General features: G+C 39.8%; 1 protein-coding gene across 2 annotated transcripts in view; it reads right to left on the reverse strand.

Annotated features, from left to right (window-relative positions):
* Nucleotides 1-2,649: 2,649 nt before the first annotated feature.
* Nucleotides 2,650-26,645, reverse strand: part of GTF2A1L (general transcription factor IIA subunit 1 like) — a 93,761-nt gene continuing 69,765 nt past the window's right edge. For both annotated transcript variants that reach the window (XM_060187701.1, XM_007531611.2), the window contains exon 9: nucleotides 2,650-2,915. In XM_060187701.1, coding sequence (XP_060043684.1) covers nucleotides 2,808-2,915 — 108 coding nt within the window. In that variant the 3' untranslated portion in view covers nucleotides 2,650-2,807. The remainder of the gene's footprint in view (nucleotides 2,916-26,645) is intronic.

A 26,645-nucleotide genomic window follows, 5' to 3' on the forward strand; every position in this document is an offset into this window, starting at 1 on the left:
ACAGCAAATCCTAATAATATAGGATTTTCAAAATTAACCCAAATGCCAAATAATTTGGTTATAGCAATAGCTACCTATTGCCTTCTTAAACTTTAGGACAACAGGAATCTTTCCCTTTCTCTATAAAGCCTACATTTCTCTCAGTCCTGGAACCTCTAGGGTGGGGCTCACTTTCCTTCATGCTTCTCTCAATTCATACCAACTGATACAGCATCTGCTGATCCTAACCCAATCAATGCAACCAGTACCACCTTGGCATGTTTCACTTTGGACTTTGTGCAGAGACGTCAGGTGTGGAATGTCAACGTTTCAGCTTCATTTCTCTGATGAGACCTTTTCTAGCTCATAGGATTAATTCTAGTTCAGGTGGCACACCCCTTAACAAACCTCAAAACCTAGATACAGACCAGGACTCATGAGATAGGGCATATGTATACATATCCATAAGTTAGGAGAAAACATATACTTTAAATCAAAGGTGCAAAATGGTCTGCAGTGAGTCAATAAATATAGCAATCAAGCAGAAAGACTCAACATGACACCAAAAAGTACCTAACAAAATAGTTGCTTCTTAGACCTAGATACTCTCCTCACCTACTTCCTATTACATGTCTCTCAACCACTCCAAAGCTAACCTTGTCAAAGTAAGGACTATAAAACCAAGAAAGGGCAAGATACTGGCACACTTTAATGATGACTCTTCAGTCACTATCAGGCCATTCCATCATCTGGGGCCCTAGTCAGGGAGTCCTAGGATTCCCACACAGACATGATGGGCCTAGACCTCTAACAAATCCTTCTCACCACTGTTACTGGTCATCTCCATCAGGAACAACATAAAGGACACCTGTGTGGTCCTGTAGAGGACCTTCTCCTCAATGTTGATCAACAATTATAGGGAATGTTCCATTCTCTGAAGGGAGATTAGGTAACATACTCTACCTACCACCTGAGGAAGATGGGTTCTGAAATTAGTGCAGCCTGGAATGTTCCTACACATGAACACAGAATGTGAGCTCAGACCTACAGGGATGCAGAGGTTACATAGGTTCCTGTGTTGAATATGGGCATCAGATCAAATCGATGGGGTATAGAGTTAACAATATTTATATATTTTTCCCATATTTGGGTGCTACTCTCTTCCCTGATACAGCTTTTTTTTTTTTTTAGAATTTATTTATTTATTCCCTTTTTGTTGCCCTTGTTGTTGTTATTGATGTCGTCGTTGTTGGATAGGACCAAGAGAAATGGAGAGAGGAGGGGAAGACAGAGAGAGGGAGAGAAAGACAGACACCTGCAGACCTGCTTCACCGCCTGTGAAGCGACTCCCCTGCAGGTGGGGAGCCGGGGTTCGAACCGGGATCCTTACGCCAGTCCCTGTGCTTGGCGCCACCTGCGCTTAACCCGCTGCGCTACCGCCTGACTCCCCCTGATCCAGCTTTCTAATCCTCTTTCCAACTATGACACCATCTTCCCACACAATAACTTGGGTCCACCTACATATTAGATGTCAGGCTCAGGCAAAAACTAGTAAATTATGGGCCCCTTGGAATATACCTAAAATAGACCTACTAGCCTCTTCCAAAATGGATATCCCAAATCTTCATCTGAAGTGTCCTTGCCTTTAGGTTCATGATTAGTCAAAAATTCGTTCTGCTTAATATCATAACTCTTTTTCTGCCACTAGGTTCCAGATGATGCCATGATGTCAGCCTAACTTTCCTGAGCAGATGACCTCACCAATGTGCCCTGGAGCCCTGCCTCTCCAGGCACTTGCCTCCCTAGGGAAAGAGAGAGACAGGCTGGGAGTATGGATCAACTTGCCAAAGCCCATGTTTGGCAGGGAAGCAATTACAGAAGCCAGAACTCCCACTTTCATATAATGAGCTAGGTCCACACTCCCAGAAGGATAAAGAATAGGAACGCTATCAAGAGAGGGGATTGGATACAGAGTTCCAGTGGTGGGAATTGTGTAGAGTACTCCTCTTATCCTATGGTCTTGTCAAGATTTCCATTTTATAAATAATAACAAAAATAGAGTTAACAAGATTGGAAATGAATTAGAGAAAAGAAAGAAGAGAACACAAGAAGAGATTAAGAGACACTGAAAACAATAACAGAGACATATGGGGTGACCACAAAAGAAATATATACCCAATATTGGCTTGCCAGAGGAAGAGGAAGAACAAAGATATAAAGAAAGCATGAAAGAGGAGATAATAGAAGAAAACTTCCCCACCCTGGTAAATTCCAGGGATTTTTTTTTCCCTCCGCAAAGATTACTACATTCAAGTATAATAAACATTTAGGTTCAGTAGAGGTCTCTTTTCCTAGAGACCAAATAGCTTGCACAATCAATAGGTCAAAAGTACAAAGTATACACTGATGATCAGAGAAAGTTTGACACCCTGTTTCTTAACCAATTCCCCAAGATCTTTCAGCATAGTTTAGGGAGAGGAAGGGGGAACATTGCCCTAATATAATAACTAATATTACTTGTACAAAAAGGGGAACTGGAATTTGATCTAAATTTTACTTCAAGAATTTTTTAATGGGATGTTTAGTCTATTTTATCTGGTACAACTGTTTATAATAATGAGGATTTTTAAAATAAACCCTATTAAAACAGTAAATAAATAAACTATAAAGTTGTACTTTTGTATCTGCATCTGATATAGTTTTATTAAATTTCATACAGTGAACTAAAAGTTTGAGCAACTCTGTGCTGGACTATATTTGAAATAAAAATGTTTTATAATACATTATATAGTTGTAATGATGCTTATGATTTATTGAACTCATACATTTTACCACTCTGCATCACCAATGGCCTTTGCAAATACATAGTCTCTCCCTCCAAAACACATAATACCATCTTTCAAATAGAATTTCCATTTATTCTTGCTTCGATGAATCTGGAGGAAGAAAAATAGTCTAAATTAATTATCTTTATAAGTTAAAGAATTATTTACATTTTGTCACATATAATATGGATTATATTGATCCAAGACAGAATTATTTAAAAATAAGTCCACCGGGGCCAGGCAGTGACACATCCAGTTGAGCAAACACATTGCCATGTGCAAGGACCGAAGTTCAAGCAGTAAAGCAAGTTCTGCAGGTATCTATCTTTTCCTCTCCCTCTGTAGCTCCCCTTCTACTCTTAATTTCTCTCTGTGCTATCAGATAAAATAGAAATAAAAAATGTTTTAAAAAATGGCTACCAGAAGTGGTAGGTTTGTAGTGTCCACACTGAGTCCCACCAATAACCTTGCTGGTAATAAAAATAAATAAAATTTTAGAAAGACTTCCCTTGGGGTCATATGGTGGTACACCTGGTTAAACAAACCCATTCCAGTGTGCAAGGAGCAAGGTTCAAACCCTCAGTCCCCACCTACAGGGGAAAGTTTCACAAACAGTGCTGCCAGGTATTGCCCTCTCGCTCTGGATCTCCCTCTCCCCTCTCAATTTGTTTCATGCCAAAATTAACTAAATAAATAGACCTATTTAAAAAAGAAGAAGAAAGATCTCACTGTAGCCTAGGAGGTAGTGTAGTGGATAAACATTGAACTCTCAGGCATCATGGTCCTGCATTTGATCCCTAGCATCAAATGTGCCAGATTGATGCTCTGGTTCTCTTTCATAAATGACTACATACATAAATATATTTAAAAAATAGGAACTCCCCAAAACAGTCTTGTCTTTTCACTCAGGAAGTAATTGAGTTCTTCAGTATTAGATACTATTTAAAACTGGAGAGAGATCAGCTTAAAAAATGTTTTTAATGAGAAGCAATGTCATCAATGTGGTAATACAAGTTTTCATAGCTTAGTTTCCCTTCACAAGCAACACAATTAACATCCATAAAGAACCTGGAAAATCTTATGGCTGGGTAGTGGTGCTTTTAACATGGTGTATACATTGCCATGATTGAGGACCCAGGTTCAAGTCCCCAGTTTTCAGCTGCAGAGGGGAAGCTTCATGGATAGTAGAGCAGTGCTGCAGGTGTCTTTATTTCCTTTCTCTCCCACCTCCCCATTTCCCTCTGTCTCTATTACTAAACAAAACAAACAACAAAAAAGGACTCCTGAATTCAAGCACCAAACCCCAGAAATAACACTATTAGCAAAAACCTGACAATTTTTGGAATACAAGAGTGAGACTGAAGACACCATACCCTACATCTCAGAGACAAAGACAAATTGACCTAGAATACATCTATATGATTGAAGTGAATATCTACTTGGTAGCTCCTCAACATGAACTGTGCTTTTAGCAGTTAGATGGTAACACATGGGTACATATACCTATGAATCCTTTTCCTCACTTTGCCTATAAAGCAATTCTTAGCAGTAGATGACCACCCCAAAGAAACAGAAGTTGTAGCAGATACTGAAAAAAATGTAAAGTTTGCAAGACATATCAAGGAATCTGAAGGTCAGAAAATTCCTAATGATTTATTGAATATGGTCCTTTCTGTTATAGATTGAAACGTTGATCTTTCCACCAGGGTTAAAACTTGGGCTGAGTACCTGCATGGCTCCATTGTTTGCAGTGGTCTCTTTTTCCTTTTAATAGAGACTGAGAAGAGAGGAAGGGGGGGAAATGGAGGGAGAGGTAAAGTGAAAGAGAAAGTGCAATATCTGCAGCAGTGCTCCATTGTTCATGAAGCTTTCCCCCTACAAGTGGAGAATGAAGACTTAAAGCAGAGTCTGTGCACATGGTATGTGTATGTTCTATTGGGTGAGTCACCACACCCAGCCCCTCTTTTATAGATAAATTTAAAGACAAAATTATTCAAATGTCTGCATTATAACTGAGTTCCAAATACTTAATATCTTAAAATTTGCCTTTCTCCTAATATCCTTTGGCTATGGTAGAGCAGAATAGTGGTTTAGTGGAGGGTGGGATGCACTAACATTAATCTTGGGTTAATGTGGAAATACACCCTCATGACAACAATCGTGTAAATCAACATTCCCTCAATAAAGTGATACTGAAGATGGATATGTCAATGTCAAATGAAATATGTTCTAAATGAAAACCAATAAATATTATCTTCCACTAGAAAACAAAAATTAAGGAATAAGAGTATATTAGATAGATAGATAGATAGATAGATAGATAGAAAGATAGATAGATAGATAGATATATGGAAAAGAATATCTGTCTTTGAAAAGTTTACATGTTAGAACGGGAAAAACATATTACATATATAAATTGATTATTAAAAGATAAGTGGGGCTACAATTTTAAATAAAGGAATCAAGAAAGATCTAACTTCTGGAACTAACATTTGAGCAAAGTAAATAAGTAAGAGACAACACATGGCCCACAGACATGTGGAAATGCTCCAATTCACTCATCACTAGAGAAATACAAATTAAATAAATAAACCCCCATCTGAGATTCCACCTCACACCTGTAAGGATGGCCTTCATCAACAAAATAAGATGGGATAAGTGTTAGAGTGGATGTGAAGAGAGAAGAACTCTGTCACACTGATGGTGGGGGTACAAACTGGTGCAGCCTCTATGGAGAACATTATGGAGAATCTTTAAGCAAATACAAATGGAAAATTCTTATGATCCAGTAAGACCAGTCCTAGGCATTTATCCAAAAGATATGAAAACACTAATTTGAAGGGACATATGCAAACCCCCTATGCTCATAGCTGCATTATTCACAATAGCCAAAATATGAAAGCAACCTAAATGCTCTTCAATAGATGAAGGATACAGAGGACCTAGTGGAGGTTGTATTGCTATGTGGAAAACTAGGAAATGTTATAAATGCACATACTACTTAATTTACTGTCAACTGTAAAACATTAATCCCCAATAAAGAAATTTAAATAAAAAATGATGGATTAAAATGTTATGAGACATACTCAATGGAGTATTATTCAGCAACTGAAAAGATGATATTGTGACTTTTGGGGCAAAATGGGTGGAATCAGAGATTACACTTAGTGAAATAAGTAAGGAGATAAAGGACAATTACTGGATGATTTCATCATATATGAAATATATAGGATTGAACATACAAAATTTAAAAAATAGTCAATGCACATCTAAGACTGTAGGGGGGCACAGACCTTTGGTGGTGGGAATGGTATGAAATGATACCCCTATTTCCTTATATTATTGTAAATCACTATTAAATTATTACATCAGAGGGAAAAAGATTTAATTATTTCAAGTTCTTAAACTATCTATATTTTAATTGTGTGTGTGTGTGTGTGTGGTGTGGTGTGTTTGTAGTCTAAATATTTGATGTTTCAAATTTGTAAGCTGATTGAATTCTAATGCTGGGCTTAAATTTAAATTTTTTAAACAAAAATAAAGTTTTTAACACATAAGTTACTTACAAACTTAGACCAGATAAATCAAAATCACTTGGTCCTGTGAGTGTCTAAAATAATGTTATTAATAGCTATCCTAAAATTGTATAAAGCATGGTAAGGTCAAGTAGGTTGTGGCAAGTCCTAAGTATTGGGTTTTCAATGAAAAATAATCTCCTCTAATTTGGCAATAATAATAACTATTGTCATTTTTTTATATTTGAATTATCTGATTTATTTAGCACAATATAGCTTCTGGTAATACTGTATATAGATATCAAAAAATGTACTTCAGTGACAGTTTCTCTCATTTAAAGGAAATAAATCTTTAAAATTAAAAAAGAAAACAGATGCTTTACAAGAAAAATACTTCTAAATGTATAAAGTACTTGCAGATTCTTTAAACATCTAATTTCACACTTTTTGACAATATTAAGTTACTGAAAGTGAATGGAATCTCTCTCAGAAATTCATGGTTTAGTTTATGGATTCAATGACCGTTTCAACTCCCACAACCTACTAAGACCGAAATTCAAGACCTGACACTTAGAAATCTCCTGACCCACTCTCCTAATTGTACAGGTGAGGAACCCCCTTGCCTTGCCAGGATCAGACAGAAGAGGCAGCCTGAATGAGAGAAATCACCAGCAGTTATACGCCAGAAGTGCTTAGCACCTGATAGAAAGCCTTATACAACTATTGTCATTTTAAACTCTTTATAAGACAGCAAGGAACCTTTTCCATTCTCTTTAAAATCCATATTTCTCCTAGTTCTAGAACATCTAGACTTTGCTTGTTTGCCTGGAGGTCTTTTCTCCTAATCCCTTACCCTAGTATACTGCCTCTTGTCTTAACTAAATCAATGCAATGCCAAATCATTCTGCTACTATCTTTTTGCTTCAGATTGTCTCCAGAGACACCAAGCCTGAGATTTCAATCTCCCAACTCCTTTAGCCTGATGAGATCTTTCCTAACACATGGGACTACCCAATTCCATTTCATCTTATGCAATTTCCAACAAAGTTACAGAACCTAAAGATAGATAAGGGCGTATGGTACTGTGCACATGTGTCCACATTACTATAGTTTAGGGGCAATTCTATACTTTAAAGTGTTTTATAGTCCTCTGTGGTTAGACTTAGACCTAATAAGCTTGGCAATCTAGTAGAATGGCCTAAAGGAGGCACCATAAATTCTTTAATCAAGTACTTACTATTTAGGCTTAAATTAATCTTCCTCTCCTACCCCTACACTTCCCTTCCCTCATTCATTCTAGCCATTCAACCAATACAAGAGTAAGTAAGATGTACTTTTTCAACTTTTAATCTCTTCTGACAGGTCATCAACATTATAGCCACCACTTTCCAATCTTTAGAAGCAACAATGGGGGCCAGGCAGTGGCGCACCTGGTTGAGCGCACATGTTACAGTGTGCAAGGACCCAGATTCAAGCCCCTGGTCTCCACCTGCAGGGGGAAAGCTTTGCAAGTGGTGAAGCATTGTTGCAAGTGTCTCTCTTTCTCTCTCCCTCACTATCTCCCCCTACTCTCTCAATTTCTGACTGTTTCTAATAAATAAAGATAATAAAAAAAATTTTTTTAAGGGAGTCCGGCGGTAGCGCAGCAGGTTAAGCCCATGTGGCGCAAAGCACAAGGACCACAGGAAGGATCCCGGTTCAAGTCCCCGGCTTCCACCTGCAGGAAAGTTGCTTCACAGGCAGTGAAGCAGGTCTGTGGGTGTCTATCTTTCTCTCTCCCTCTCTGTCTTCCCCTTCTCTCTCCATTTCTCTCTGTACTTTCCAACAACTACATCAATAACAATAATGACATCAATAACAACAACAGTAACTACCACAACAATAAAAAAACAAGGGCAACCAAAGAGAAAATAAATATATTTAAAATTAAAAAAATAGAAGCAACAATGTATACAATTTACCAAGATATATACTGGCAAAAAACATAGCAAGTAAAGGAAAATTGTCCCTATGACAAATTTTATGAGAATCATACAAAAAGAAAAAATAAGGACTTGAGAGCTTATTTGGAGATTCTAGCAGGGTAGTGCAGGCACTCGTATCCTTAACCCAAGATGCATCTTTATTCGGGGAAGATTGTCCTCTTTGACAGAACATGCAGCTTCAGGAGGGGCATGCATGGAGTGGTGATGGAGGAAGGAGACATCCACCTAGCCAGCCAGATCATCCATGGAGTCTGGAGAACTGATACACATAAACTTGCAAAAAAAAAGAAAAAAGAAAAAAGGAAGAAAGGAAGGAAAGGAAAGCATGCAAACTGTTTCTCGACCTTCTAAAACTATGATGGTTACGTTTAGGAGGTAGAAGGGGCAAACACAACACTTTGGTGGTGGGTATTATGTAGAATTATATCCTGTAACACTACAATCTAACAACCTAATTTTTTTTTTTTGGGGGGGGGGGGCAAGGACCCAATGGTGAATTGGCGATATTGTCTCCCCAGGGAAGATACTTGAACTTTTTTCTTTTAATACTTACTTATTTATTATTGGATAGACACAGACAGAGAGAAATTTAGAGGGGAGGGAGTGATAGAGACATAAAAAGACAAAGATACAACTGAAGCCATGGTTCACCACTCATGATGCTTTCCCCCTGCAGGTGGGGACCAGGAGCCTTAACCTGGTCCTTGCACACTCTAATGTGAGCACTTAACCAGGTGTATCACTGCCTGGCCTCCGTTATTTTTAAAATAAATAAAATAAGAATAATCAAGCAAGTAAATAATTTTTTAAAACCTGACATTAACTCAGATTACAGTAAGAACCTTGATTTTTTATCTATTTTCTCCCTAATCAAGGCAAGATTCCATAAACTTAACACCAGCCTGGATACAACAAATGACATTCAAAGCCTAAACAATTGGGAGAAAGTCTAAGCTTGTCAGACAAAGAAAAGATCACAAACTCTGGAAAAAGGCAAGAGACTGGCTCACTTAATGATGATGGCCATTGTGGCCAATAACAAGGCCACCTCATCAGCTGTGGTTATAGCCACAGTCCTTGGACTCCCCCACAGGTTATATTGGCCTAGTCCTCTAACAGACCCCTCTATTTACCATCATTGGTCCCTTCCATCAGAAATATCACCATAAGACCTTTTGTGGGCATCTCTAGGATTTTACCCTCACTATAAATTAGTAATAGTAAAGTTTGCCCCCCTGTCCAAAGAGAGGCTGGATCATCCTACTCTGATACTCAAGGAAGACTGGTCCTAAAATTAGTGTTGTCTGGTCTGTTCCCAGCTGTGACCATAAACTGTGAGCTCAGAATGACAGGGGCTCAGAGGTTATACAGGCTTCTGTGCTAAATATGAATAGACTTGGGTCCCAGATCAAATCAGTACAGTAAACAGTTCACTGTATTTATATATTTTCTTCAAGTCTGTGAGAAACTCTGCTGTAATCCATCTTTCAAGTTCTATCATCCACTCTGACACCAAACACTATTTCTAGTCCACCTCCATGTTAGCTATCAAGGTCAAGGAAAGATAACTAAAGTCATGGGCCCCTAGGAACATACTTAAAATAGACATCCTGGCTTTTTTTATACCTAAGGGTAACCTATTCTCATTCACTCTATACCTTCTCTTTAGTTTTTGTTTATTAAACATTTTGTCCTGCTTTATAACTTATTGCCTTTTAGCTACAAAGCTGCAGATTCTACTACGATTCCATCCTGACCTCCCAAGGCAGATGACCACACCACTGTGTCCCAAAATCTCACTTCTCCAGAGCCATACTCCACTAGGGAAAGGCTGGGAGTATGGGTTGACTGGCCAATATTCATGTCCAGTGGAAAAGTTATTACAGAAACCAAAATTCCTTCCTTCTGCCATTGAAGAGTTTCCGCATCCCAGATGACCAGAGGGCCTGAACTCCAACTCTTATCACGACACCAACCAGACTTCCCTGGACAGACAACTGCACCAATGTGTCCTGGAGCTCTGATTCCCCAGAACCCTACCCCACTAGGGAAAGAGACAGGCTGGGAGTATAAATCAACCTGTCAATGCCCATGTTCAGCAGAGAAGCAATTACAGAAGCCAGACCTTCAACCTTTTGCATCCCACAATGACCTTGGGTCCATACTCCCAGAGGGTTAAAGAATAGGAAAGCTATCAAGGGAGGGGGTGGGATATGGAGTTCTGGTGGTGAGAATTGTGTGGAGTTGTACCCCTCTTATCCTATGGTTTTGTCAGTGTTTCCTTTTTATAAATAATAATAATAAAAAAGAATGTAGGCCTTAGCACTCCCTCCCCCATATATTATAGAAGATACATTAAAGGTTATAAGTCTTTCTACAAAAAAAAAAAAAGAAAGAAAGAAAAATAGTTTCCTGATCCCAAACTTCCCCATACTTGTTCTTAGATATCCTACTGGTTTTCAGCTATTCCTACATAATTGTTAGAACATGTCTGCTTTTTTTTTGTTTTGTTTTGTTTATTTCTTTATTGGGGAATCAATGGTTTACAGTCAACAGTAAAATACAATAGTATTTATTGTTCAACTTTTTTTTTAATTGGATTCATTTCACTGAAGGTGCCTTTAAAATTTAGATGGAAAAAAAATTCTGCCAATATTTTCCTCTAAGTATTTGATAGTTTCTGGTCTAACATCCAAAGGGTGTTGAAATCCCCTGTTACTATGTTGCTGTTAATACACTGCTGTAGCTCGTTCAGCAGATGTTTTATATATTTAGATGGCCTCCCCTTGGGTGCATAAATGTTATTAATCACTAAGTCCTCTTAACTGATCCTCTGAGAATTAAGTAATGTCCATCCCTATCTTTTCAAATTTTATTCATTTTAAGGTATATCGTGTCAGATTGAGAATAGCTGTTCCTGCCCTTATTTGTGGTCCATTGACTTTATTGTAGTTTTCCATCCTTTCACTTTGAGTCTGTTTGTTTTGTTGAGTTAGGTGGGATTCCTGCAGACAACATATGGTTAGGTTCTGTCTTCTGATCCATTTTTCTACTCTATGCCTTTTAACAGGTGAATCCAGTCCATTGACATTTATTGATATTATAGAATGAAGATATTTTTAATGCCACTATTCTAAAATTTTAGAGTGTTCTGATATATGGCATGTTTATGATGTGATTTTTTTATGAGATCTTTCAGAACTTCTTGCAGGGCAGGCTTGGTGATAGTTGATTACATCAACTGTTGCTTGTCTGAGAAGGTTTTTTACCTTGATCTAGTCTGCATGACAGTTTAGCAGAATATAATAGTATTGGTTGAAAGCCTTTTTCATTAAGTGTTCGATAGATATCTTGCCATTCTCTTCTGGCCTTTAGTGTTTGTATGGGGAAATCTACTGCTAATGTTATGGGTTTTCCTCTGTTTTTCTCTTGCAGCCTTCAGGATCCTTTCTTTATCCTTATTCCTTTGCATTCTAAATATGATGTGTCTTGGTATATTTAAGTCTGGGTTAAATCAGTTTGGGATCCTCAGGGCTCCTTGACCCTCATGTCTTTTACATTTTCTAGACTGGAGAAGAAAAGAGGGCTCTCAACTCCAGCTCCATCAGGACCCAGAGAAAGAGGACAAAAAAAGGAGGGACATTTGGATGTAGTAACAGGGTTATATGTGGTTTGTAGGTGAAAAGAGGACGGGATCTGGAAGAAAAGGGGGCAATTATGTACAAATGTAGCGAGATATAAGTAGAGATGATGATTAAGTCTGCAACCTGAGGGGAACTACAGTGGATTGTAATGGGGAGACTGAAGATTCAGAACTCTGGTGGTGAGAAAAGTGTGGAATTACATCCCTATTGATATGTAATTTTGTAAATCAATATTAAATCACTAATAAATTTTTAAAAAAATAATTCATGGGATGTATATTCTGTGAAATTATACTCAACCATTAAAAATGACACTGTGTCCTTTGGGACAAGGCACTGGAAGTAATGATGCTAAATGAAATAAAAAGTGAAAGATAATTACTGGATAGTTTCACTCATATGTAGGAAATAGATAATTAAAACAAATAAATTTGCAAAAGCAGTAACAATAACAAAGGAAAAGGTATTTATACAAATTCTAAGAGTTGGATCTTCCTCTCCAACAACACAGAGCTCTTAGAAATCAATCAATAAATTAATAATCCAATCATTATTTTTAAAAAGCAAGTTTAAGCAGCTAGGTCACAGAGAAAAATATGTAAATAGCCCTTTCTCCATTTAATATTTTGGGGCCTCTTGTCAAAAACTGGCTTCTGATAATGGCTTCTTGGGTTGACCCTCTTCCCCTTTCATTTTTCTGCATGTATTCTAGACTATTCTCTGCTGTTAACACTTGAAGTTCTCTTCTTAAGACAATTTTTCACAGGAGTTTCTTTTCCTTTTCTTCAGTTCCTGAGCCTCCTTCATGCACCATCTCACCACTCTTAGACTGATTTTTTCATTCATTTTATTTCAGACACAGAGAGTCAGAAAAGAGAGCAGAATCCACAGCACTACTCCTTTTTCCATGGAACTTTCCACAGTGTTGTGTACTTCTCTGTGACACCAGGGCTCAAATCCAGAACTTCAAGCATGGTGAAGTATATACCCTACTAAGTCAGGTCTCTCCTAACCCAGTATGAGTTATGGGCTTTTTTCCTTCTTTTTTGTTTATTTCCTTCCATATTTCAGAGTTAGTGGAGAGATAATTAAGTACTTTACATCACAAATAATTGAAATTTACTTAATAAATGTGTATTTCCATCTTTATGGTTTTCCCTTTATACTGAAGTCTAAAGGTATAACAAGGGGAAAGTTCAGGTAGGCATAGTTCAGTTTCATAGTGTGACTGCTATGCCATGTACTTGACCCAGGTTTGAGCCTGGGCCATACCACCCCACCACACTAGAGGAATCTAGAGTTCTTCTTCTAGAGTTTGCCCTTCTTCCGTAGCCAGTCAACAGCATCAGGTTGAGCCTGATGTAAAGTTTCGAGACCTCCTTTGAATCTGGAGAGGTGGCAGTCGCTGACTATGTGGGTCATAGTCTGTCTGTAGCCGCAGGGGCAGTTCGGGTCGTCTCTGGCTCCCCAGCGATGGAACATAGTGGCACACCGGCCATGGCCTGTTCCGTAGCGATTGAGGAGAGCCCAATCATAACGTGCTAGGTCAAAGCCGGGTTGACGCTTGCAGGGGTCTGTGATGAGGTGTTTGTTCTTTACCTCAGCTGACTGCCAACTCTGTTTCCAAGAGACTGGAACAGAGAAGTTCAGTATAGGCGTAGGGGACCAGATTGGATGACGAGACGGCAAGCGTTGAACAGGGTGGGCAAAGATATCCGCGTATATTGGCAGGTCTGGTCGAGCGTAGACGTGGGAAATGAACTTAGATGATGCCGCATCCTGACGAATATCTGGCGGGGCGATGTTGCTAAGAACTGGCAGCCATGGAACCGGGGTGGAATGGATGGTTCCAGAAATTATCCTCATGGAGGAATATAATTTGGAATCGACCAAGTGGACATGGGGGCTACAGAACCATACTGGGGCACAGTATTCTGCAGTGGAATAGCATAATGTCAGAGATGATGATCGCAGTGTGGAAGCGCTCGCGCCCCATGAGGAGCTGGCCAGTCTTGCAATGATGTTATTCCTCGCACCCACCTTTGCTGCAGTTTTTATGAGATGTCTGTGAAATGACAGAGTACGATTGAGAGTAATGCCAAGATAGACTGGCTGGGCTTCATGCCGGATTCTCGTATCACCAAGCTGCACATTAAGCTCACGCGAGGCCGAGGCATGGTGTAGATGGAAAACAGATGATACCATTTTTGCAGTGCTAGGGAATAGTTGCCATTTTTTACAGTAATCAGAGACATGTCTTTCGTGTTTCCTCGAGGATGTCGAACTTGGATGCCTGAGTTGCACAGCAGATATCATCGGCGTAGATGAACTTCCTTGAAGAAGTTTTTGGGAGGTTATTGATATAAATATTAAATAGCGTAGGAGCCAGAACAGAGCCCTGGGGGAGGCCACTTGAGACAGGTCTCCATCTGCTAGACTTGTCACCCAGATGCACCCGGAATCTTCTGTTTTGGAGAAGAAACAATATACTGTAGGCCACCCATGGAGGCAGGCATCCTGAGATCTTGACTAGGAGACCACGGTGCCAGACCGTGTCATAGGCTGCTGTGAGATCAACAAAGACAGCACCCATCTTTAAATTCTTCTGGAATCCATTTTCAATGTAAGTTGAGAGGGCCAGGGTTCGCAGGTAGATCTTCCTGGGCGGAAACCAGCCTGTGCGGGTGATAGGAATTTCTCTGTAAGATGAGAAATACGTGACAGAAGCAGCCTCTCAAGGAGTTTGTAACACACAGAGAGGAGAGAAATTGGTCTATAGCTGGCGGCCAGTGTTGGGTCTTTCTTTGGTTTCAAAACTGCTATAATCTTCACACGACGCCAAACTTTGGGCAAAGACTCAGATTCCAAGATGTGGGACAGGAATGAAGCGAGCCACTTCTTTGCCGCGGGACCCAGGTTAAGAATGAGTTCTGGGGTGATGTTATCATAGCCAGTAGCTGTTCCCGGTTTAGCCCTCTTCAAAGCATCTTCCAGTTCAGACAGTGTAAAGGGAGAGAGTTTTGGAGATGGACAAGATAACCGGAAGTGGAATGAGCACTCATGGGAAATTTCTCTTTTCCAGACTGGGTCGATCTTAGCACGTCCAACTTGAGTTAGGTGACTGGCCACTGAGTTTGGAGATACGGGAGGATGGGAGATGGGAGGGGGTTGGCTACCAGCACCCAGTCTGTGAAGAAGCTTCCAGGCCTTCCTACTTGAGTGGGTGAAGTTCAGACTTTCCGTGAGTTGTTGCAAGCGGGCTTGGCGTGCTGCATCCAGGGAGGCAATGAGATGGTCAACCACATCTGGGTCGCCCGACTCATCATACTGCTTTAGTAGTTGCTCGCATTCAGCATCAAGACAAGGCGTATAGTTAGCACGTCTCCCATGAGGAATGGCTTGGGAAGCTGCTTTGAAGATGGCTTGGTGGAAGGGCCTGTAGGAGTCTTCAGGGGGGATACAGTTAATTGGAATTGCAGGAATAGATTTGTTGGTAAGATCACTGAACAGACGCCAGTTTGCTTTCCGAAAGTTCCATCTTAGTTTCTCCGAGCACAGAATCAGTGGGAGCTGGAGACCAATGTGGATGATAGCTGGGCGGTGGTGACTGTGCGGGAAGATCTTGAGAACTTGTCTCGTAGCTGGAAAGGCTTGGCCGTTGACTGGGCTAATCCAGCACAGGTCGGGTGACGAGTCTTTATTCCATCTAGCACTATGAAAAGAGCCTGGCTGTTTGGGATCGTATAATAGGGAGAGGTCATTCGCTGAAGCCCAGTCGGCTAAGATAGAGCCGTCAGCACGAGTGGAGGAATATCCTCAGTCTTGGTGATGACTATTAAAGTCTCCAACGTAAACGGCTGGGTGATTCGGGCTAGGCAGGACCTCATTATCCCATGAGGCACTGGGAGGCTTATATACGTTGACGAGCTGAATGGGATGCATTGGATCGACCTTCCCGTGGTGCATCTCGTGAGTACCCATTCATTGGGGAAACTGACGATCCTTCCTAGCCAACTGAATCCACATGGATCCCAGTCACTTTCAAAGCCAGCAACAAGCAGCTCCTGCCAGCTTTCAAGCTGTTGGTCCTGCTCTTCAAGTCCTCCAACTTAATGTTGAGGGGCTGTCCTTTGCCAAACGCGTTCTTATTGGTCAAATGGCGATTCAGCATCAGGCAGATATTATCTGCCTACAAGAAACACATATAGCAGTCGATGAAGCTGCTCGATTCACCATCAGTGGATTCGATTTAATATGCTATAATCTCCATCCTAAACACGGCCGAGCCATCTATGCCAAATCGTGTCTTGCGGACGTTTACCATACGGCCTCTTCGACCTTCTACAACTCCATTACTATTGGAACCTAGAGTGATATTTTCTTTCTCTTTTTCTCTCTCTTCTTCTCCTCCTCCTCCTTCTTCTTCTTCTTCTTCTCCCTCTCTCTCTCTCTCTCTCTCTCTCTCTCTTTCTCAATTGACTTGGAGAATTGAGCCCTGGCAACTAAAAGAAATGTAATGAAGTTTAATTAGCATTTAGTTTCATATATTAGTAATAGACACATATATGTATGAATGTTTCTATGTATGTATGTAGGTATGCTCTTGACACTGACGTTTGAAAGAAAGTTTAAATCAAAGCTTGTTCCTATGTTCTAAATAAGTCACTCTTTAAGAATCTAAATGATACCTTGCCCAAGCTACTGAATTAGGTACAGGTGCTAGAGCAGGTAGGGTTATGACCATCCACTGAAGAGATGAAGATCACTGCAAAGGGAAAACTTCAGAAGTGGATCAATGCTGCAAGTGTCTCTCCTCTTTGTCAATCTCTCTCCCTGCTTTTCTCTATCTCTCACTCTTTATATGAAAAAGGCCACCAGGAACAGAGTTGTTGTATATATTTTTTTGGTTGGGCATAATGGAGTCCTTGGGGTATATCCCCAGGAGAGGAATTACTGGATCATATGGAAGGTCCATGTCTAGCCTTGTGAGAGTTTTCCAGACTGCTCTCCACAGAGGCTGGACCAATCTACATTCTCACCAGCAATGCAAAATGGTGATTTAATACTCTGGTTTCTCTTCAGATTGTATAAATCTTTTGCCTTTTAAAAATGGTGATTTCACCTTCACCCCATCTTGAATAGCATATGAAGGAATCATGTAAGTGAGATTAAGTCATAAACAGAAGAATGAATATGGCATGATCTCATTCATAGGCAGAAGTTGAAAAACAAAGTCAGAAGGGAAAACACTAAGCAAAACTTGGACTGGAGTTGGTATATTACACCAAAGTAAAAAACTCTGGGGGGGGGTGGGGGAGGGTTCAGGTCCTAGAACATGAAGGCAGAGGAGGACTTAGTGGGGGTTGTATCTTTATGTGGAAAACTGGGAATTGTTATGCATGTACAAGCTATTGTATTTTACTGTCGACTGTAAACCATTAATTCCCACAATAAAGAATTTTTAAAAAGAGAGATAAAGACAGCTATAAGTGAAGTCCTCGAGGAAGATGGCAGACTGAGAAGCTGCTAGGCTTGAGCTCTGAACACATCTTCTGGAAACGGTAGGATTTTCTGCCTTTAGCAGGCCAGCCAATAAGGGGTCCTAGCGGTAACACCAAGGAGGTGACTATAACTTAATTTGGGTTAAGAATTAGAGTAAAGGTGGCACGGACTAGCGGGCGGCTGCTCCAGACTCCCAGGGGGCGGCAGGCAAGGCGGGTGCGCCGGGCACTGAGCTCTGCCCAGGAAGGCGGCTCCTCCGCCAGTTGCAGAGCGCTGCTGGGCGACCAGCAGAGGACCGGGAGGGAGCACTGTAGCTCGGGGGCTTTCTCTTGGGAGTCTCCGGGGACCACCGCAACCCTGAGGTCGAATCCGAGGACATCCTTGAGTACAGCTCTCATTGGATCAAAGGACTTGGAGCTAGTTTTCATTTTCGAGAAGTCCTTTAAAAAAGTCTGGAGGGGGGGATTTCCCGGAAGATGGTGGACTGAGAAGCTGCTAGCAGCTAAGCTCCAACCACATCTACTGGAAACAGTAGGATTTTCTGCCTTTAGAAGGCCAGCCAATAAGGGTCCTAGCGGTGACACCAAGGAGGTGACTATAACTTAATTTGGGTTAAGAATTAGAATAGGGAAAACAGGGGGGAAAAATTTTTTTTTCCTTCCTTTTAATTTTCAAGCATACCTCCTTCCCGCCCCAAGCAATCCCTGGGTACCAGCTCCTAGCAGGATCCCCCACACCACCAAACACGGTGCTTTTCTGAATTCACTGATACACATTTGGGAATTTCCTTTCACTGCTCTTTAATTACAACTCTTTTTCTTATCTTCTACCTTTTCTCTCTCTTGTCTCTCTATTTTTTTTTAATCTGGTCATACACTTTTTCCTTCTTCTTTGCCTTTCTAAATTTGTGAATTATATTGGGGAAGAAATCTGACTCAGAGTGGACTCTCTATGTGTGTATCTCTGCTCTAGTTCCCTTTCGCCTCTTGTTACCCCTAGAATATACAGTGGATAGCAGATTTGCGTAACTGTCTATTCTTGCTATCCTTTCTTTCTTTTCTCTTTCCTCACTGGGATTTGGTTACTATTTTTTCACGGACCGTAGAAAGTGTTTGGCTAACTGGTAATGATTAAACTACTTCAATACTTACTTCAGTTGCTACTGTAATTCCTGAGGTTGGTGACTGCAAGTGTCATAAAGGTATTTAGTACAGTGTTACTTGTACTCAAGACACAACAACTGAGGAACAACAGAGCATAAAAAAAGAAACACATAAATCAAAAAAAATGGGTAGATCAAAAACAAATAAAACTGCTACTCCAATGAATGAAGACAAGAGCCCAGAAGAAACTACAAATCAGCCAGAAGTAACCATAGATAAGAAAAGTATGCAAGCAATAATAAACTTATTAATCACAGAAATGAAAACAACATTGGAGGAAAGGAATGGCAGTATTAGGGAAACAACAGTTGAGACCCCCAAGGAAAATACTGATTATCTTGAGGCAATTAGAGAGCTGAAAGCTGAAATTGCTGTAATGAAGAAAGAAGTTGAGGCAAGGGAAATCAGACTAACAGAAGCAGAAAAAGAATTAGTCAGACAGAGCATGAGTTAGAGAAAACGAAGAAAGAGGTTAAAGAGCTTAAAAAGAGATTGAGAGACACTGAAAACAACAACAGAGACATATGGGATGATCAAAAGAAGTAACATTCGTATAATTGGCCTGCCAGAGGAAGAAAGAGAGGAAGGGGAAGCAAACATTCTAGAGGAAATAATAGAAGAAAACTTCCCAGACCTGAATAACAGAAAGGATATCAAGATTCAAGAGGCCCAGAGAGTCCCAAACAGAATCAACCCAGACCTGAAGACACCAAGACACATCATAGTCACAATGAGAAGTAGTAAGGATAAAGAAAGGATCCTAAAGGCTGCAAGAGAGAAACAAAAAGTCACATACAAGGGAAAACCCAAAAGATTATCTGCAGACTTCTCCACTCAAACTCTAAAAGCCAGAAGGGAGTGGCAAGATATCGAGCCCTAGATGAAAAAGGGTTTCAACCAAGGATAATATATCCTGCTAGACTTTCATTCAAACTAGATGGAGGGATCAAATCCTTCTTAGATAAACAACAGTTAAAGGAGGAAACCATCATCAAGCCGACCCTGAAAGAGGTACTAAGAGACCTCTTATAAACAAGAACATCACTATAATACTTCCAATATATCAGAGCAAAAAAAATTTTTTTAGAACAATGGCACTACAATACATTAAATCCATAATATCAATAAATGTCAATGGCTTAAACTCACCCATCAAAAGGCACAGGGTGGGTGGATGGATCAGAAAACATAACCCAACCATATGGTGCTTGCAAGAATCCCATCTATCACAACAAGATAAACACAGACTTAAAGTGAAAGGATGGAAAACTATCATACAGACTAACGGACCACAAAAAAGGGCAGGAACAGCCATTCTCATCTCAGACACGATAGATTTTAAATTAAAGTAATAAAAGATAGGCAAGGACATTACATAATGATTAGAGGATCGATCAGCCAAGAAGACTTCACAATTATTAACATCTATGCATCCAACGAGGGACCATCTAAATACATTAAGCATCTACTGAAAGAATTTCAAAAATACATCAATAGTAATACAATAATAGTGGGAGACTTCAATACCCCACTCCCACACTTAGACAGATCAACAAAGCAGAGAACCAATAAAGATACAAGAGAATTGAATGAAGAGATCGACAGATTAGACCTCTTGGACATTTTCAGAGTCCTCCACCCAAAAAAACTGGAATACACCTTCTTTTCAAATCCACATAACACATACTCAAGGAAAGACCACATGTTAGGCCACAAAGACAGCATCAATAAATTCAAGAACACTGAAATCATCCCAAGTATCTTCTCAGGCCACAGTGGAGTAAAACTAACATTTAACAACAAACAGAAAATTACTAAAAGTCACAGAATCTGTAAACTAAACAACATATTGCTTAAGAACCACTAGGTCAGAGACACTCAAGCAGGAAATTCAAATGTTCCTGGAAACAAATGTAAATGAAGACACAACCTATCAAAATATTTGGGACACAGCTAAAGGAATATTGAGAGGGAAACTCATAGCCATACAATCACATATTAAACAACAAGAAAAAACCCAAAGAAACAACCTTACTGCACACCTCAAGCACTTAGAGGAAGAGGAACAAAGGAACCCTAAAGCAACCAGAAGGATAGAAATCACTAAAATTAGAGCAGAAATAAACATCGAAAATAAAAGAACCATACAAAAGATCAATGAAGCCAAATGTTGGTTCTTTGAAAGATTAAACAAAATTGACAAACCCCTAGCCAGACTCACCAAACAAAAAAGAGAGAAGACTCAAATTAACGGAATTGTAAACGATGGATGATATATCACAGCTGACACTACAGAAATCCAGAGAATCATGCAAAACTTCTATGAAGAACTATACGCCACCAAGCTAGAGAACCTGGAAGAAATGGAACAATTCCTAGAAACATATGCCCTTTCAAAACTGAACCAAGAAGAACTACAAAATCTAAATGCACCAATCACAGACAAAGAAATTGAAACCGTTATTAAGAACCTCCCCAAACACAAAAGTCCTGGACCAGATGGCTTCACAAACGAATTCTACAAAACTTTCAGGAAACAGTTAATACCCATACTTCTTAAGCTATTCCATAAGATTGAAGAAACAGGAATACTCCCTTCCACCTTCTATGAAGCCAACATCACCCTGATACCAAAAGCTGATAGGGACAGAACAAAAAAGGAAAACTACAGAACAATATCTCTGATGAACATAGATGCCAAAATATTAAACAAGATCTTGGCCAACCGGATACAGCAACATATCAAAAAGATTGTTCATCACGACCAAGTGGGATTCATCCCAGGAATGCAAGGCTGGTTCAACATCCATAAGTCAATCAATGTCATTCACCACATCAATAAAAGCAAAGCCAAAAACCACATGATTATCTCAATAGATGCAGAGAAAGCCTTTGACAAAATCCAATAGCCATTCATGCTCAAAACACTACAAAAAATGGGAACAGATGGGAAATTCCTCAAGATAGTGGAGTCTATATATAGCAAACCTACAGCCAACATCATATTCAATGGACAGAAGCTGAAAGCATTCCCCCTCAGATTGGGGACTAGACAGGGCCGTCCACTGTCACCGTTACTCTTCAACATAGTATTGGAAGTTCTTGCCATAGCAATCAGGCAAGAGAAAGAAATCAAAGGAATACAGATTGGAAGGGAAGAAGTCAAGCTCTCACTATTTGAAGATGATATGATAGTATACATAGAAATACCTAAAGAATCCAGTAGAAAATTACTGGAAGTTATTAGGCAATATAGCAAGGTATCAGGCTACAAAATCAATGTACAAAAATCAGTGGCATTTCTTTATGCAAACACTAAATCTGAAGAAGAAGACATCCAGAAATCATTCCCATTTACTGTCTCAGCAAAATCAATCAAATACCTAGGAATAAAGTTGATCAAAGAAGTGAAAGACTTGTATGCTGAAAACTATGAGTCACTACTCAAGGAAATAGAAATTGATACCAAGAAATTGAAAGATATCCCATGCTCATGGATTGGAAGAATAAATATCATCAAAATGAATATTCTCCCCAGAGCCATATACAAATTTAATGCAATACCCATCAAAGTTCCACCAAACTTCTTTAAGAGAAAAGAAAAAACACTACAATCATTTATCTGGAACCTGAAAACACCTAGAATTGCCAAAACCATCTTAAGGAAAAGAAACAGAAATGGAGGAATCACACTCCCAGACCTTAAACTATATTATAAAGCCATCATCATCAAAACAGCATGGTACTGGAACAAAAATAGGCACACAGACCAGTGAAACAGAATTTAAATCCCAGAAATAAATCCCAACACCTACGGGCATCTAATCTTTGATAAGGGGGCCCAAAGGATTAAATGGAAAAAGGCGGCTGTCTTCAATAAATGGTGCTGGGAAAACTGGGTTGAAACATGCAGAAGAATGAAATTGAACCACTTTATCTCACCAGAAACAAAAATCAACTCCAAATGGATCAAAGACCTAGATGTCAGACCAGAAACAATCAAATACTTAGAGGAAAACATTGGTAAAACACTTTCCCACCTACACCTCAAGGATATCTTTGATGAATCAAACCCAATTGCAAGGAAGACTAAAGCAGAAACAAACCAATGGGACTACATCAAATTGAAAAGCTTCTGTACATCCAAAGAAACTATTAAACAAACAGAGAGTCCCCTCACAGAATAGGAGAAGATCTTCACATGCCAGACATCAGACAAGAAACTAATCACCAAAATATATAAAGAGCTCAGCAAACTTAGCACCAAAAAAGCAAATGACCCCATCCAAAAATGGGCAGAGGATATGAACAAAACATTCACCTCAGAGGAGATCCAAAAGGCTAACAAACATATGAAAAACTGCTCTAGGTCACTGATTGTCAGAGAAATGCAAATTAAGAAAATATTGAGATACCACCTCACTCATGTAAGAATGGCATACATCTAAAAGGACAGCAGCAACAAATGCTGGAGAGGATGTGGGGACAGAGGAACCCTTTTACATTGCTGGTGGGAATGTAAGTTGGTACAGCCTCTGTGGAGAGCAGTCTGGAAAACTCTCAGAAGGCTAAACATGGACCTTCCATATGATCCAGTAATTCCTCTCCTGGGGTTATACCCCAAGGACTCCATAACACCCAACCAAAAAGAGGTGTGTATTCCTATGTTCATAGCAGCACAATTCATAATAGCTAAAACCTGGAAGCAACCCAGGTGCCCAACAACAGATGAGTGGCTGAGAAAGCTGTGGTATATATACACAATGGAATACTATGCAGCTATCAAGAACAATGAACCCACCTTCTCTGACCCATCTTGGACAGAGCTAGAAGGAATTATGTTAAGTGAACTAAGTCAGAAAGATAAAGATGAGTATGGGATGATCCCACTCATCAACAGAAGTTGAGGAAGAAGATCTGAAAGGGAAAATAAAAGCAGGACCTGATCAAATTGTAAGTAGGGCACCAAAGTAAAAACCCAGTGGTGAGGGGTAGACATGCAGCTTCCTGGGCCAGTGGGGGGTGGGAGTGGGTGGGAGGGATGGGTCACAGTCTTTTGGTGGTGGGAATGGTGTTTATGTACACTCCTAGCAAAATATAGACATATAAATCAGTAGTTAATATGAGGGGGAAAATCAGTTGTACATCTCAAAGTTTCTCAAAACACAAACTGAATCTTTTTAATATATAGGCTGTGCATTTGATATGTGGACTCTCTCAAAAGCCTAGACAAAGTAGATTAGGAGCATCCAATAGCACAGCTATATACAAGATACTGGATACTGTACAGCAAACCCTAACAAAAGGACTTTTCAAAGTTAACCCAATTACCAAATAATGTGATGATAACATTAACTATCCATTGTCTTTTTCAACCCTAAGACAGCAGGAACCTCACATCTCCACTATAGAGCCCCTACGTCCCCCAGTCCTGGAACCCTTGGATAGGGCCCACTTTCCCGTATGCGTCTCCCAATCCATACCAAATAATATTGCATCCGCCGATCACAACCTAACCAAAGCAACGATTGCCACCTCAACATGCTTCACCTCAGACTGTGTCCAGAGACTTCACGTGTGGAATGACAACCCTTCAGCTTCATTACTTGGGCGAGACCTTTCCTTTTATAGTACACTCTAATTTCATCTCAGGTGGTTCACTTTCTAACAAAGTCCCATAACCTAGATATACACCAGTTTCTGTGAGAGAGAGCTTATGTTCACACATATCCATAAACTACTGCAAAATATATACCTGAAAGCAGAAGTCCAATAGAGTTTGCAGTGAGTACCTCCCTAACACTTCCTCTCCACTGTTCCATGCTTGGGATCCATGATTGCTCAACAATTTGTTTGGCTTCGTATGTTAACTCTCTTTTCAATCACCAGGTTCCAGATGCCACCAGGATGCTGGCCATGCTTCCCTGGATTGAAGACCCCACCAATGTGTCCTGGAGCTCAGCTTCCCCAGAGACACACCCTACTAGGGAAAGAGAGAGGCAGACTGGGAGTATGGACCGACCAGTCAACGCCCATGTTCAGCGGGGAAGCAATTACAGAAGCCAGACCTTCTACCTTCTGCAACCCTCAATGACCCTGGGTCCATGCTCCCAGAGGGATAGAGAATGGGAAAGCTATCATGGGAGGGGGTGGGTTATGGGGATTGGGTGGTGGGAATTGTGTGGAGTTGTACCCCTCCTACCTTATGGTTTTGTTCATTAATCCTTTCTTAAATAAGAAATTTAAAAAAAAGACAGCTATAAGTTTGCTAAATTGTAAATTGAGGATGCAACATATTCAAATAGTCTTACATTTACTATAGTGTCCTATTAATAACATAAAATGTTTCCATATATACTAAAATAGTTTCATTTCATCATTGATTCTCCCTATGTATATCCTTACTACTTTAGTTTCTAATCTTAGATATCCTTGAAACTCTGAAATAACATGTCCCTACCTTTTAATTAATTCTCACTCAGCCAAGTTGATCACAGTCCTTTATATAACTTCTTTTTTTCATTTTTTTTCCTGCCTCACCCACCCACACCAGGAGATCCAAGGTTTTAAACATGTGATTCCACCATTCTTGACCACTTTTTCATTCAGAGAAAAATAGAGAGAGATACCACAGTGATAGAGCCCAATGCCGTAATACCTACCATGTGGGAACAGGGCACAAACCCAGACCATGCACAAAGCAAAGCATACACCCTACCTGATAAGTTATCTCCCCAGTCCCTCTTTAACCTTTTTTCATCACACATCTTAATATTTACAGATTTTTACCAGACTGTAACATATAAATCTCACAGATAAATTCTAAAACAAAAATAAGCAAAAACAACTTCACATGTTAATCAAAGTCAGAATAAAATATATGCAAAAAGAAACAACAAAGTAGTTTCTCTAAAGGTTTAATAAGCAAATACCTGGGGAATTTCCATGAAAAATTATATTTATATATTTATATTTAACCCATAACTTAGGGAGTAAGGCTCAAAACCCTATCTCTTTTTTTAATATTTATTTTATTTACTTATTTCCTTTTGTTGCCCTTGTTGTTTTATTGTTGTAGTTATTATTGTTGTTGTCGTTGTTGGATAGGACAGAGAGAAATGGAGAGAAGAGGGGAAGACAGAGAGGAGGAAAGATAGACACCTGCAGACCTGCTTCACCGCCTGTGAAGCAACTCCCCTGCAGGTGGGGAGCCAGGGTTTGAACCGGGATCCTTATGCTGATCCTTGTGCTTTGCGCCACCTGCGCTTAACCCGCTGCGCTACAGCCTGACTCCCCAAAACCCTATTTCTGTAACAAGTCCTAGTCTTTAAAACACGGTGAAGAGCATAGCTCTTAAAAGACTACTGAAATAATCTTTCAATTTACTTGAATTTAAGTAAGTCAATAATCACAACTGGAAAGTTATGGTTTTTTTCAAATTGATAGTTACAATTTTATTGTAGATTCAAAAAGTTATGTTGTTAATGAAATTTGCTACAACCCTATTTTGATTTATAAGTACATTCTGTTTGCTAGCTACTTTCTGACTTCATCACTCCCCTTTAAGAACTTTTTTAGGGGGCCAGGCAGTGATGTGCTGCGTTAAGTGCACATAGTGCAAAAAGCAAGGCCCACCTCAAGAATCCCAGTTGGAGACCTGGCTCTCTTCCTGCAGGGAGGTTACTTTTCAAGTGTTGAAGCCTGTCTGCAAGTGTCTATCTTTCGCTGCTCCCTTTCTGGGTCTTCCCCTCTTCTCTCAATTTCTCTCTGTCCTAACCAACAACAGCAGCAACAACAACAATGGAAAAAAAGATGACCTCCAGGAGTAGTGGATTCATAATGTAGGAACCAAGCCCCAGTGACAAACCTGGAGGAAAAAAAAAAAATGTTTTTAATTGCCAGATGGCTCAATGGGTACAGCATACTCGTTATAACTTTTCAATGGCTCTGAAATATGCTGGTTTCAAGAAAAAAAATTGGTACTGGTGGTTTGGTTGAAGATGAAATGCACATATTCCTCCCCTTTAGAAAT

This window comes from Erinaceus europaeus, chromosome 3 (genome assembly GCF_950295315.1).
Source record: "Erinaceus europaeus chromosome 3, mEriEur2.1, whole genome shotgun sequence".
Lineage (NCBI taxonomy): Eukaryota > Metazoa > Chordata > Mammalia > Eulipotyphla > Erinaceidae > Erinaceus > Erinaceus europaeus.